At 38.3% G+C, this 14,660-nt stretch overlaps 1 protein-coding gene across 6 annotated transcripts in view; it reads left to right on the top strand.

Moving 5' to 3' along the window:
* Nucleotides 1–14,660, top strand: part of CNOT4 (CCR4-NOT transcription complex subunit 4) — a 71,910-nt gene that overhangs the window by 48,565 nt on the left and 8,685 nt on the right. For 4 of the 6 annotated variants that reach the window (XM_010212896.2, XM_010212893.2, XM_010212895.2 and 1 more), the window contains exons 7-9: nucleotides 3,328–3,385; nucleotides 3,656–3,905; nucleotides 5,718–6,215. In XM_010212896.2, the coding sequence (XP_010211198.2) occupies nucleotides 3,328–3,385; nucleotides 3,656–3,905; nucleotides 5,718–6,215 (806 nt within the window). Of the gene's footprint in view, nucleotides 1–676; nucleotides 833–3,327; nucleotides 3,386–3,655; nucleotides 3,906–5,717; nucleotides 6,216–14,660 lie in introns of all 6 variants that reach the window. The other 2 variants (XM_088532876.1, XM_088532877.1) reach the window with 1 other exon arrangement.

Raw genomic sequence — 14,660 nt, 5'->3', positions numbered from 1 at the left:
AGTCCTTTCTTGAGCTTCTCCTGCAGATCAAATGTGCTCTGTGAAACAAACCTTTGCCTTATTTCATTATAAGACAAGTAATTATGTTGTAAGCTAAAAGTGAAATGAGCGGTAGCTTGAATGAACAGTATCCTGGTCAGGCTGGTGTCATGGTCCGGTGATGCTGTGGACTCCTGTACAGGCAGAAAATCTGTTGGCAAGGCCTGAGACAGCCTGGAATATAAAAGTACTCAATAAATGGGAGGTTTAGTTCAAGGTTGATGAAACTTCAAGACACTTTCTGGGATAAAGCCCATAATTTTAGATGCTATACACACACACACACACACACACACACACACACACATATATATGCACATAGGTTTTGATACCTGAAACAAACTGTTGGTGGGTTTTTCTAATTGGACAAGTGTGGACTTTAGTGTTGGCAGTGCAGTGACGTATTCAGTGAAGAAAACGGAGTTCTGCCCAGTCTTTTCTCTCCCCTTTGGTTCCTCCCCACCTCCCCGATTTGTTTTTTCAATCACCACCACTTAAAATCTGAGAAACAATATCCATATAAATCTGTCCTTAGGGATTGTCTGGCACACGGATCCATTTCCTGGGTGCTTACAATTTTTAAAAACACTTTCTTCATAACTTGAACTCTTCTTTTTTTACTCTTGCCTTTTTCCAGACCCAACAGTAATAACAAAGATGCCTGGCCATCATTACAGAGTTCAAGTAGATCAGCCAACGGTTTTACAATGGAACACAGGAAAACGCCTCCCATATTAGAAAATGGCACAGACCCAGAACACATGACTCCAGATGGTGCAGACTCAGATTTCGGGTAATTGTGCTGCCTTTTATACTTCAGATAGCTCGCTTTCTCTCTCACTGATTGGTGTGGAGGGAATGATTCTCCAGCTTCTCTGGTTGGAGAGCTGGATTCAAATCCTGATCAGATCAATGAAAATCCTGGGCTTTAATCTAGCCCATGTCAAAAAGAAAAACCTGATTGGCAAATTGGGCAGGAATACCCTAACAATAAATTAGTAAGTGATGGTACAGGTAAGGGCTGAGGGGAATTGAATCACCACTCTGTCAAAAATTTATACAGCTGCCCACAACAGGGCATGATCTAAGCCAGAACTAAATCCTTCATTTCTATATGGAACTTCCCACTAAAATAATACACTAGTTGCTATGTTCCAGTAGGCTTGTCACTTGGAAAAGCCTCAAGAGCAAGAAGCTAAATGCTAGGCTGAATGTTTGTCATCTCTTCACAGCAGTGTTTTCTAGAAACGCAACTGCAGAGGTAAGGAGTTTCCCGATTACCACTCAGAGCAGGAAAAACAGGGCAGCAGATCAACTGAGACCCGTTTGTGTAGAGGAGGCAATTCATCTGCTTGCAGTAACTTCCTTATTGCTAACCAGCTTTTTTTGCCCTCTTGGGATGCCCTCCTTGCGTAGAATTGGTGTTCTCTTCCATCGTAAGCATCACTGGCAGTTTTAATGGTGGTCTGCAGTCATATTATTCATTTCTCTTGGACCCCTTAGGTGTATCTGTTGGGCTCATTCAGATGTTGGATGGGAAAATGCCAAGGTAAACTGCAGTATTCCAGAAAGTGGTGTTGCTGATCTTCATTCTAAATCAATATTGAACCAATGTACTGGTATTGCAATGAAGAATGCTGTTGGAAGTCGTGTCTCCCTTTTAGACTCAATAGCAGTCCCACCAAGTCATCATCAGAGATGCTATAGTTGCATCTCAATATTGGCATGTAGCTTTCTTTTTCTCTTTTATGAAAAAAAAAATACTAAGCTTATGTGAAAATGCTATAACCCATGGATAATAAATCCTGCTCGTTTTGGAGGGTTGGTAGCCCATTTGATAATCGAAGGGTTCGTAAGCAAGTTCAAGTATAATAGGGATTGTCTGTCACTAGTACAGTCTGAGGCTGTGTCCTTCTCTCAGTGGTCTTGTAGAGCTGATGTTTCAGTTGCTTCTTTTCCCGGGGGGAATGATTGTTTAGTGAGGAGTCAACAACAAAATTCTTTGTAGGTGTTTGGAAACTATTAACGTGCAGCAGATTGTTCGAAGTGGAATAACCTTCTCGGGCCATTGAGCCACTGAACAGAAAGTAGTTGGGTGTTCTGGAGTAGTGCTTGCTTGCAAAGAAGAGTTAATTCCATGTTTGGATTCTAACTATTATGTGCTGTGAAGAACAAATATGGAGGGGAGGAGGAATCTTTCAAATTTTGAACCGTGATAGTGGCTCTCTGCAGACTTTAGGGGGTGTTTGAAAACAAAGTGTTGGTAGGTTCCAAAGTCTGCACTTAGTTTAAAAAAATAAATAAATAAAAGCTGTTTTGTACTAACAAAACATGCCTGTAATTTGACTTGTGTCACGTTTTGATATTTAATTTATAGTTTTGACATTTAATTAATAATTCTAACTTGCCTTTAAAAGGATTTGGCTTTTGGGCTGTGCAGCCCGATACTTTTGCATAGTGCTTCTTATGAGTAGATAAGGTGAAAGCAACTGTAGGTTATAAAGCAGTGGTTTTCATCTGAACTGAAGCTAGCAATGTTGAGTAGTAGAAAATGTAGCAGAATGAAGGCTGCTCATAAATGACTGTCAATCTTGAACCCTGAGGTGTGCATTCCAACTGAACAGCAAACAGTTTTCTGAAGTGGTTTTCTCTTTTTTTTTTTTTTTTTTTTTTTGCTCTTTTTTTCCTGTTTCCTTTGTCTTTTAAATACCTTGTCTTTTCCTCTGTTTTTTCCCTCCTTTGTCATTGACAGAACAAAATCTGTTCTACACTTTCGAACTAATTTCTGCTTGTTAAAGCTTAAAGGCTGATGGGAAACTTACTACCAGGATAGACTGGTTAGGTCAATTTTAATCTCTTATTTCTCCTCAGATTTATATAGGATGTGTGTGGGAATTAAGAATTTCGATATGGGGAAACATAGCTGTTTCCAAATTTTCTTCCAGAACAGATGGAGCTAACTACAAAATAGAGTGCTGCCATAGGACAATAATCCTGTCTTTTGAAATGGCACAGTAACTTGGAAGGTGTTTAAAACTTTCCTTTCGTTCCTTAACAGGGCAGTCAACAAGCAGAATGGAGAGGAGAGTAGGGGGGTGAAGATGCAATATATGGCAAACGGGTGGAGTGCTCAGGGTTGAAAGCAATGTCACAAGTGTGCTTTTTTCCTTTTTAAGTCTGGAAAGTTAATTTTGTTTTTATTTCGAGATATTTGTATCACTGAAAAGCAATTGTTCACTTCATATACTGGAGTATATTACTGACTTTTTTCCCCTCCTGCTTTTCTAGCCCTATCGACAAACCTTCCGATTCCCTCAGTATAGGAAATGGTGACAGCTCTCAGCAGGTAAGACAAAGATAAAGGCTATGAAAGTACAAACTGAGTTTGGCTAAGGGCCTGATGACGCTTGTGCTTTGAGAAGCAGTTACTTTTAGAAGAAAATTATGATTTTGGACAAAATTGCAAAATGCTGCCTCTAGTTGATTCGATGTTAAACATTGTATGTATTAGTTAAACTAATGACAGCCGAAAGTTTTGAGGAAGTCTCAAGTGTAGTAGCAAACCCTACTTTGAATATAGTCAATACAATGTCCTTTCTCTTTGCTTTGCCTGCAGATGACAAACAGTGACACACCTTCACCACCACCCGGTTTATCAAAACCCAATCCAGTCATACCCATCAGTTCATCTAATCACAGTGCACGGTCCCCATTCGAAGGGGCTGTAACAGAATCACAGTCGCTCTTCTCTGACAACTTTCGGCACCCCAACCCCATCCCCAGTGGGCTCCCTCCGTTCCCCAGCTCTCCACAGACTTCCAATGACTGGCCCACAGCACCAGAACCACAGAGCCTCTTCACATCAGGTAAGGAGCTTTGGTTACCTTGCTGGTGTTGCTTGGTCTTGTAACTGATGTCCAAAATTGTGACACCAAAAAGTCCAGGTTTTATTATTCCGCCCCCCCCCCCAACTTCACAAAAGCTATAGATGAATTGCACTGACGTAAGGGTTTCTTCTTTTTTTAAAAAAAAAAAAAAACAAAAACAAAAAAACTACTGTTTTCCAACTGTCTAGATTTCAGTCTTTTAAGACTATTCTATAAGAGCGTCTCTTCTAACTTTCTAGTTTTTTTTTTTTCAAGAGTTCCTTTTTTTTCTTTGCTAAGTGCCTTCCTAAATAATAGGACAAGTAGCAAGTATGCTTAATATTAGAATTTCAGGTTTCTGTTGGGAATGAAGAAAATACATCATGTCAGGATATGTTGGTGTAATCTCTTCTATAATTCCAACATCAGAAATAGTGCATTGCTATTTAATATTTCTTATCATACTGCATATTTATATGAAGTTGACTGATCTTTATCTTTGAGAGAAAGGGTGGAAATAGTTAATTGCAGCAACTGTAAGTTGGCTACATCCACTTCTCTAGTGATTTTGCTATGAAATATCACTTCATATGAAAACTGTTACAAGTTGCACATATATACTGTTGGGAATGTTAACAGTATTTAGGAGCTCACATATCATCCATCTGAGACACGCTAGAAAATTAAGTGAAATGATACAGATGATAAAGAGAATTTAGTTATACTTTGGGATACAGTTGCTCTTAGTGGTTAATCTTTTGATGCTATTCTGGATGTGATAATCCCATTTGTAAATAATATTCATTAATTAGGAAATTACCTGCTGCTTTGAGGTACATACATGTTGATTTTGTGAGGATTAAGTGAGAGACAACCTCCAGATGGTAGAGATTCTGTTTATTTTATAATTAGTATCACATGTGTTATTGCTATTTAAAACAGAATATGAAGAATATTTTTGTCCAGCAGCACTTTTAATTCTGAAATCTGTGGTAATATGCTAAATTTGCTCTGCGAGAGAGGCTTCTCTGAGCATAATATTAGCAAGGTTCCCTACCAGCAGAGGGAGTAAGTGTTGTAAGTGACAGCTCCTTGTAGACCTCAATTTTCTCTAGCCTGGTTGTGAAGAAAATTACTGTGAAGTTACAGCCAGCATCCATTGAGCCTAAACAAAATAACGTAGAACAGTATAATGAAACAAATTACAAATTAAAACTATAAAGCTCCTGTAACTCATTTTTGCTATTCTGTGTCAAAACACTTAGAAACTGCATTGCAAGATGTTACTTTCTTCATTTATCAAGGTGTAGACTTCACACCAGTTTGTTTTTCTTCACTGAAATACATTTTTATCACTACTTACAAATATTTCTAAGAGGTATCATCTTTCCCCCCTACCTTTTTGCAGAGCAGAAGCATAGCATTAATACTGAAAGCAAAGTAATTAAGAGAATAGTAACTTTAAAACTAGGAATTTCTGCTTACACTTCAGTTAAGGAACATGGGTATTAGAACAGCTTCAAACAAGTGTGCACTGATTTCTTTCTGCACTCAGCTATTACTGAAAATACTACATTGGCAAAGGGAGTCAGTCATCTAGGCTCTGACAAATTCTGTAACAAAGATACTAACACTTTGCGTAGCTTGATCCGTGAAAATGGAGATCTTAGCTGATGAATAGGGTGCTCCTTTGGGGAATGTGTAAAGAAGCGTTACATGAAAGTTAACTGGTAACAGACTTAATTCCATCCGGGCGGAAGTTTTTGTACGGATAATTAGTTGCTAATTCTCCATCTTGTTGTTCTCCAACAGAAACTATACCAGTGTCCTCCTCTACAGACTGGCAAGCAGCTTTTGGGTTTGGTTCCTCCAAACAGCAAGAGGACGACTTAGGGTTTGACCCCTTTGACATCACCCGCAAAGCCTTAGCAGACCTGATTGAGAAGGAACTGTCAGTCCAAGACCAACCTTCCCTCTCGCCCACATCTCTTCAGAACCCCACCCCACACACTACAGCTGCCAAAGGGCCAGGCTCTGGATTTCTGCATCCTGCTGCTCCCGCAAATGCCAACTCTCTCAGTAGCACCTTTCCAGTCATGCCACAGAGGTTCCCGCAGTTTCAACAGCACCGAGCAGTTTACAACTCCTTCAGTTTTCCAGGCCAAGCAGCTCGCTATCCTTGGATGGCCTTCCCACGCAATAGCATCATGCACTTGAACCACACAGCAAATCCCACCTCAAATAGTAATTTCTTGGACTTGAATCTCCCACCACAGCACAGCACAGGTCTGGGAGGGATCCCTATATCAGGTAGGTGCATCAGGGCAGCCACAAATATGTCTTAATACCTTCTCTCTGCTTCTCAGAGCCAGGACAGGAGAAGGGAATAGCCAGCTATTAGTGTTAGAATTGTATCTCTTGACTAGGTTTATAAAGGGAGGGAGGAACACTGTTTTAAGCAAGCCCTTACTGTTCTCTTTAAAAATATAACTGGATACTTAGCCTTGTAATATTGAGCTTTATAAGGAAGGTGGAGTATTCTGTGCCCGCTTAATTTTGTGCCAAAACAGATTGATATTTTGGTTCTTCAGTCTTGCCAGAATGACTTTGCTTCAGAAGAGTAGGCTGTTGAAGTACACGGTGGCTTCAGTGTTGGCACACAGGTGCTGATCAGAGTTCTTCAGGAGGGAAGGGAAAAAGCAAAAAAAATGGAAAAATGTGCCAGATTTACTGGTTGGGTTGTTCCTTCTTGTACATAATGGAATATGTCTAAAAAGATGTTCAGTGCTGTTCATTAATGTTAGTATTATGCTAATTGTGAACTGAGGGGATGTTTGCAATGGGTGTAAGAGGAATTTTCCTGATTGCAATCGCTGTGATGTTAGAGGAAAATAAATGAGCACTCGAGTGAGTGTAGGCTGCCCTGGATGGATAGATAGTCTCTTACTGTAAGAATTACAACTAATGAGCTAATTGTAGTAAATACTGGTTTGGTCAGAAACTCACTTGTTGAATTTGAAACACTTCCATGTTTCCTGTAAGACTTGGATGAAACTGGTTCCCTTTTCCTAATGGGAAAATCTAAATTAGTTTTGTGTTGAGTTTGTAATCTGCTGTGGGAAGAAAAACTCTGTAAACTGTTTTATAGATATGAGATGAAGAAAACTGGTTATTTGTCACAGCTGTTTTCTTCTGATACCATTTGAGAAGTGCTCCTTATCCTGTAAGGAAGTGACTGAGAAAGTCACTGTGTTTTTTTTGCTTGTAGTACAAGAACTAATTTTGGCTGTTTCTTTTCTTTACTTTTTCCTCTTTGAAGCCTTGTCAAAGCCATAGTACTGCTGTAGTGTGTCCTTAGGCTGATTTATAGCATAAACCTTTGCTCCAGACTGCAAACGTAAATAGTTGGAAAGTCTACATGCTTGCACTGACAGAGTTTTAAAAATAAAATTACTGATTATCTGATACTAATTATTTTGAAGTAAAATTCTGTCTTGTTTTTCTTTTTTTATTCTTGATGTGGAGTCACAAAAGCAACAGCCTAGTAGCAGTGCAAACTATTACTATTTTCCCTAAACTCCATGAAGCTTGAAGGCATTAGCAGTTGTTAAGTTTAGATTTATCAATTGGTTCTAAAAACTGCTAATTCAAGGGACCGATGACAAGACTATGTCTTGGAGCATAAGGCTACAAAAATCCATGTATTGAAAAATATAATCTGTTTGCAGTATAGATTGAATTTAGGAAAGTATTTTTAAAAATTCATTATTTTAGTTCACTGTGGCAGTTTGGAAGTGGTGTTCTCTGTTCTTAGAGATTTATAGGTCCTTGCCTCCACTTTTGAAGAAGCAGGTTCTGGGTTCATAGTTGGTGCACAACCAATGTCATATACTTCCCTACATGTTTTAAGGCAACAGCAATGATACCCTTAAATATATATATATATATATATATATAGGTATGTAACTGCTAGAACCAATTAATCTTAATATTTTTGGCAGTTGCAGTGCTAAAAACAGAAAATAAACATCTGCTGTAGTATCTCTGGAAAGTTAGTTGGAGTTGGTCTTAATCTCGTGTTATAGAAAACATTGTTCGTTGCCTGGTTTGCAATTGGATAGCCTCAGTTGCTGCCCTGCAAGCATTTCTCAGTTGATTTACATACTAGCTTTTATTTTTCAGAATATTAAATGCAATGCCTATTACTCCTTTTTTTTTTTTTCTGTTGTCAGAAATTACTTAGTCTTGAATAGTTGTGGGTTCGTAAAACTATGATTTGTATTGTTTACATGATAGTTAATACTTCAGAAGCATTAATAACTTGAAAATGAGGATATTCCCATGTACATGTTGATTTAATTTCAAGTTAGATTAGATTATTGCATCTTTTCAAATCCGTATGCAGTGTATAGCCTCTGAATGAATTACATACACCTTTTGAGAGGGAATAATTCCTGTTTTTTCATGCTTTTCTTTCCTCTGTCAGGAGTAGGTGTATGTAACTGTACAGCTGCTTTCCTCATTTGATAGATGCACAGATAGATTCAACTATCTGGAGGGGTGGTAGAGAAACTGGTGCCTGAGTATGGGAGCCCTGTAGACGGTGCCTTACAGCTGTGTTTACTGCTGGGGCTTCCAGCGACCTGTTAAAAAGGGCAAGTGTGTCATAACAGATATTTAGCAGTACTCATTAGTTGAAATATGCTCGAAGTTCCTGTTGCCTTTTTCTGTTAGTCTGTGCTAGGGGGTGTTTTGGAAAATGTCATCAACTCTGCTCTTTCAAACGTAACAGGAAGAGAAACCCAGGGTAGGCAAAACTCAAATTTCTCTTTTTAGCAGACTTTCAACTGCTATCAGCTGCATGTTTGTAAAAATCTTTTAAGCTACCCCTGGACTAGAAATTCCTAAAGCAAATGATATGGGATCAGCACACAATGCATGGAATGAGCAAGCTTTTTTTTTTTTTTTTTGGTTTAAATCTCATTAGTTTATATTGTCTATTCAGCCATCCCTTTAAAACTTTTCCCCCTAATTTATGTGAAAACAAGTGGTTCTAAAGTTTTCTTTAAAACTTCATTTGGAATTAGTGTACTACTGCCTGGGCTTTTTGAATCCCAACTTTGGGGGATTTCACTGCGCGGCTGCTCTGGGTGACCCTGCTTGAGCAGCGGGGTTGGACTAGGTCATCTCCAGAGACCCTTCCAACTTCAGCTGCTCTGGCCGTGCCACTAAAGGTATTTGTGGTTTTGAAGTTTGAATGAAGAAATCGATGCCTCTAGCTACTGCTGCTTTTTGCTTTATGTAAGCATTGCTATTCACATGATGTGAAATATTTGTTTGACATTAGAAGAAAGTGCCTGTTAGTTCAGAATCAGAACTGTGCTGAATTCTTCAATGCCACAGCTCCAAGGAGAGCTGCATTTAACTCAAAAATATACATTACTATATGGATTTGGTGCTACTTTTTCAGAAGAAGCAGTATTTATTAAACTCATTCTGCTATTCCCAGTGAAGTGACACAATTGTATATCTGATATTATAGGCTTGCAATTGCTAATATACATAATGCATAATTTATTATACATGTGGCACGTTCATCAGGCATGTCTTTGTTCACAAACTTTGTTTAAACAAACTCTTTGATTTCCAGAGAGATTTTTCTCCCTGTGCCCTGCAGCCTGTGAGTTTTGCAAGCTCCAGCAGATGTTCTGTATTCCTGTTGCAAGTGGCAGTTTAGGCTTGTTGCTGTACTCTGGGCTGGCATGGCTTAGGTGCTTCACTGTGTCATTACAGCCATGTGAATGTGCTGCACGAGCAAAGTGCAATGACTTCTCATTTCTGGGCTGCATGATTGTTATTAAAAGCAATCTTAGCCTAACTTGTATGCCAGCAGCCTAGGAATATAGGACAGTGGCTCTCCTGCCCTGTGGATCATGGTAGAGACATGTATTGTTACTACATGCGAAGGGGTGTTTTTCTTGATTTTTGTTTCTTTAGGATATCAGCAAATTCTCTGTACTTTATAGTCTGTATGAAGTCATTGTTGTCCCACTAGTGCCCAGTGTTGTATTCTGAAATAATATGCATAATAGTGGGTAGAATTGTAGGTTACAGTAGGCTAAAGTATGCCTCTAGGCTAGCAACACCTTTTGAGACCTCAATGCGAAAACTTCAGATGCTTGTAAAATCATAGGCAGGTTTATTGGTAGGGAGAAAATGGAAAGAAATTGTTTTAATTCTTGACTTTACTAAGTGGTCAGTAGTCAGGGATTGTACTCATGGATTCTGTTCCATAGAAAAAATACAGGAATAAATAATATACTGTTAAAAGTCTGAGGGAAAAGTTGTAAATAATCAGTCCTTTATCATTTTTATAAGAGGAATTAATAAGTATTTTGAAAGGCTAGCTGTTACTTTATGTATTCCACAATTATCCCCTGAATTTTACTTTAAGAAGACAGTCATTTAAGAAGATACTACAAATACTAATGAGGTGGCTTGAAATTGTAATTTTTCTAAGAGTAATGCCACATGGTATGATTGATATGCATTCTTTCCATATATATCATACATGTAATAGAAAGCTAAGGGAAATAGTGGAGTGTACACAGAGACAGAGGAAGCACAAATAAAACCCACTTTAAAGTAAGGGACAAGGAAATTTTTTATCTGCTTCTAGAACAGGGTGCTTGAATGTCCTAAGTCTTCATAGTTGAAAATATTGGGACCTTTCAGGTTTGATGGCATAACTTTTCTTATATGCACAGCCTAACTGTTGGGAATATGTACTTTTAAAGATGAGATTGAGCCAATAATTAAGACAGTGATTTTTTTCCTCATATAATTGTCTGATTACGGTTTTACATCCCTTACTAGGGTATCAGTTAATATGCACCTTTTTTTTTTTTTTTTTTGAATCTTGCCTGCTCTCAATTTTCGTGAAGAAATAGCTGACAGGAGGGAGGGCAAAGCATGAAGGCTCTATTAAGAAGGACCAGCTATTGTGCAATAACTATTTTAATTCTATTTCTGAGCTTTTCTTTGTCTGAGCAGGCTGTTGCATTGCATCCTTTCCCACTTCAAATTATCTGGCCTCCATGTCTTTAGCCATTGAACTTGTCTTGAACATCAAATCCCTCTCTGTCCCTTGCTACCTTTTGTTGACAACATTTTAGTTAAGCAAACAGAGATCTTATTATGATGGCTATGACGGGACAGTTTTGAAGACTATTGAGACTCTGGTGAAAGGCAAGATATTGAGGAGAATTAATATTGAAATCTCTGCCTTTAACACCAAGAGTCTTAGTCTGACTTCATGTTTTCTCAAAATATGCCTTCATTTCTGTTTGGGACAAAATTTTCTTTATTTGCCCTTTGCCCTTTTGGCTTTTCTTGTCTCTCTGAGTTGACTGTTAGTATTAAGTTCCTTCTTCTGAAAAAAGAAGGATGCAGCCTACAGAAGTAGGGAGCCAATCCCCTTCCCTCTGAGTTATATAGTTTGGCTGATACTTTTCTGTGCTCTCAGGAAAATTATTTGTTGGGTGAGTTTTCTGTTTGTTTTTTTGCTTCTGCTGCCATGTGTGTTTAAAGAGGAGCTGCACTTTCTTTTTATGACTGTTAAATTCAGCATATTGTAGAACGTCCCATTCTCACTGCGCTGTGCACCGAATGTGTTGATGCTTTCCTCTCAGCAGCAGTTGAAGTAATTGGAGTGCTTTTGTTCAGGTGCAGGGGTTGAAGGGTCTGTGCGTCACACTTCTCGATTTCACAAGTCGTGAAGAGGTTTCTGCGGTTTTAAGTGCAGATGGTCTTATATTTATCATTGAGAAATGCATTAATGCATTAACCTTCTTTAAAAGGGTGTCTGCTCGTTCATTTGGCCTTCCTTGATAGTTTGGTTTTCTGACAGTAACGAGGTATAAAGCAATGTGAACAAAATCCTACTTTTCTGTGCTCCCAGTTCTGTATGTGGTTGTCTACTGTTGAAGGCGCTCTCATCAAGTATAAATATTGAAAATGTGGAAGCCTTTTGAAAATCTTGACTGGTGAAACAGTTTCAGATGCCAGATTTGGCACCTCCAAAACCTTGCCAGAGCTGAGCAACTCGTCCTTCGTATTAGGATATCAAGGTGTCAGCTTGGGGGAAAAAAAAAAGGCATTTTTTATAAAGAATGCATGTCCATTTCCAGTACAGACTTTGCTGAACACTGCATAGACCCTAACGTGTTCGGGTTTCCTCAGCAAAGAGTAACCTTTGCCGTTGGGTATTTTTGTTTTTTCACACTAGTTCTTAATATTTTCCCGGAGCACTTAATATTTATCAGGCACTTGGTCTGTCTGCATTTAGCCCCTTTGCCTCCCCACCACAATTCTGAGTTTATTTCTAAGCTTTTATTTGCTGTCATAACTCTTGTGCTTCACAGGGAAGTGATGAAGTGTTCAGGATAATATGTTAAAAATTTAATTTGAAACTAAACTTCTAGTTTACTTGCTTTCCTCGCTCTGGAGACACTATTTTTAATGCATTTGAAGTGGCACTACTAGGTTTAAAATATAGTAGCCTGTATATGGAAGTGAGATCTCTGACTCATTTTTAAAATACTAAGTCAATATAAAGATTTACACAGAATTACATAGTTTGAATTCTGCTATGGTATCTTGTATCTTAACTCCCATACTCTCACTCCAATTACTTGTAAGATGTGACTGCCTTAACATAATCTTGTCACGATCTCACTGAGAATTTCATCCACAGCACCTGTCCTTTAAAATAGCCTTGCTCTCCATCTGTTTTAAAATCTCAGCTGACTCCCTCCTCCTCTCCAGTGCCTTTTCAGCGCTTATATTGCAACTGTTTTAAAGCCCCTAAGGAATTTTCCTTATAATCATATAGGAGATACTGTTCCAAATAATGCTTGATGTATAAATATCTATGTGCTCATCTCTGGGAGCTTGGCTTAAGCTCTTACAACAAACTTCTGGAAATCTTTGATCGTAAAGTTACTAGAGATGGCAGTGAGGTCATGCATGCTGCTTTTTTGAGTAGTTTGATGCTGTTTTTAAATGTAGTGGTGTGTTTTTGGTTTTTTTTGCATAAAAACGTGGCAGATGTTTAAAGAGAAAAATCTGCTGTAATATTTCAGAGGAAGATTAATTGTATTAACATGTAGACCTGCAGTAATTCCATATGTTTTGCTTTTAGATATACATGCACATATGCAAGCACACACACACACTCCAAATACAGTATGATGTGAGATGGTGAGATCAAAGCCTCTTTTCCCCATTGACTTCTAGAGTATCCTAGTGAGACTGAGCTTTTTGATCGATGCAGAAACTAAGTATAAGCAGCAGGCATATCTAGGTTGAGATTCAGTTTGGTTATTCAGATGAAAGGAACTTGTGTGACTTTCTAGGCTTTTTAATCAAGGTATTCTGTGTACACCGTTGGGGGAGTTTATTTTCACTCCTTTTGGTATCTTAACGATTTTTGTGTTCTTAGTTCACTCTCATTTTAAGATTACCTGTGTTGAGAAGCACTTTCCTTATGAGATCCTCTCTCAGATGAGTCTTGCTCACGTGAAAAGGAGAGTGTTTACTGATTATCATAGCAGTATTGCAGAATATTTTTGCCATTTTTGCCATTTTTGTGTGCGGGAAACAGGACTTGATTGAGGTCTTGCACTTCAACACTAAGCACATTCAGTACTAAAGTAGTAAAATTCAGCAGTAAAATATTGGAATACTCTAGGATACTATGGAAATGTGAAGTATGCTTTTCAAAGCAAGCTAGAATTTAAACTTTCTTATAGTTGGTTGCTGTAACTCTATATTAGTCTTGGTCCCCTGAGCCGTGGTAAATGTGAGGCAACAGCAAGACTGTTCCAAAATACTTTAAAATAGTAAGTGTAAAATCGCTTTTTGTCTAACAGAGTTCTGATGTTATACATGCAAGTAAATAAGAATCTTCCTGTTGATTATCTAAGATGACGTATTCGTTCATTGACGTTGTAGAAAGATTTATCCTGAAAAATAGATTAAACTTACTGACTCTTAAAGCTTATGTAGTCACAAAGCTTAAAGCTTATGATGTCATATGATCAGTAAGAAGGAAAATTATTTAGAAAAACTTTAAAAATGTGCATGTTAAAATTCAGTATCTTTCTCTAGTACTTGACAATTGGGCTTACTGATCTACATGTTAAGTATATCTATTTCTTAAGTTGAAAATATTGCTGGTTTGCTTTATATGGCTATCTTTTTAGTTGGGTAGATGTGTATTTAATATAATCATAGGGATCAGCATGGAATAAAGCTGCTTTACTGGCTTTATTCTGAAGTTGAGAGGGTAGACTGGTGTCCTTATATTACTGAAGTCACTGTGCTCATATATATATATTACTTGTTTCTATTGCTCTTAGAGCTCATGACCATAAGAATCTCATTTGAAATCTACATTGTAGAAAGAAATGTAGAGAGCTGCTTGTGGGGATTGCCAAGGTACTAGCCCTGCAAAGCAGATGTCTGAGATGTTTTCAATATGCTCTCGAAGAGCTTGAAACAGCTCTATCTCTCAGTGGCCCTGTCAATTTGTGCCTCCAGTGTGAAGGTACCACTGGCTGCCTGTATTCCTGATGGGCTGCACCGCTGCTGTAACGGTGGGAGAGTCAATTTTCTTTATCCCCGTAGTGCTCCAGGCTTCTGTGAATCTTTGTGATGCTTCACATGTTACAAGCACCCTAGAAACACCCTAGA

This window comes from Tinamus guttatus, unplaced genomic scaffold (assembly GCF_059628265.1).
Source record: "Tinamus guttatus ecotype Peru unplaced genomic scaffold, ASM5962826v1 Tinamus_guttatus_pri_ptg000472l, whole genome shotgun sequence".
Classification (NCBI taxonomy): domain Eukaryota; kingdom Metazoa; phylum Chordata; class Aves; order Tinamiformes; family Tinamidae; genus Tinamus; species Tinamus guttatus.
Note: the sequence above shows the minus strand (reverse complement) of the source record. Positions and strands in the feature narration are given on the sequence as shown.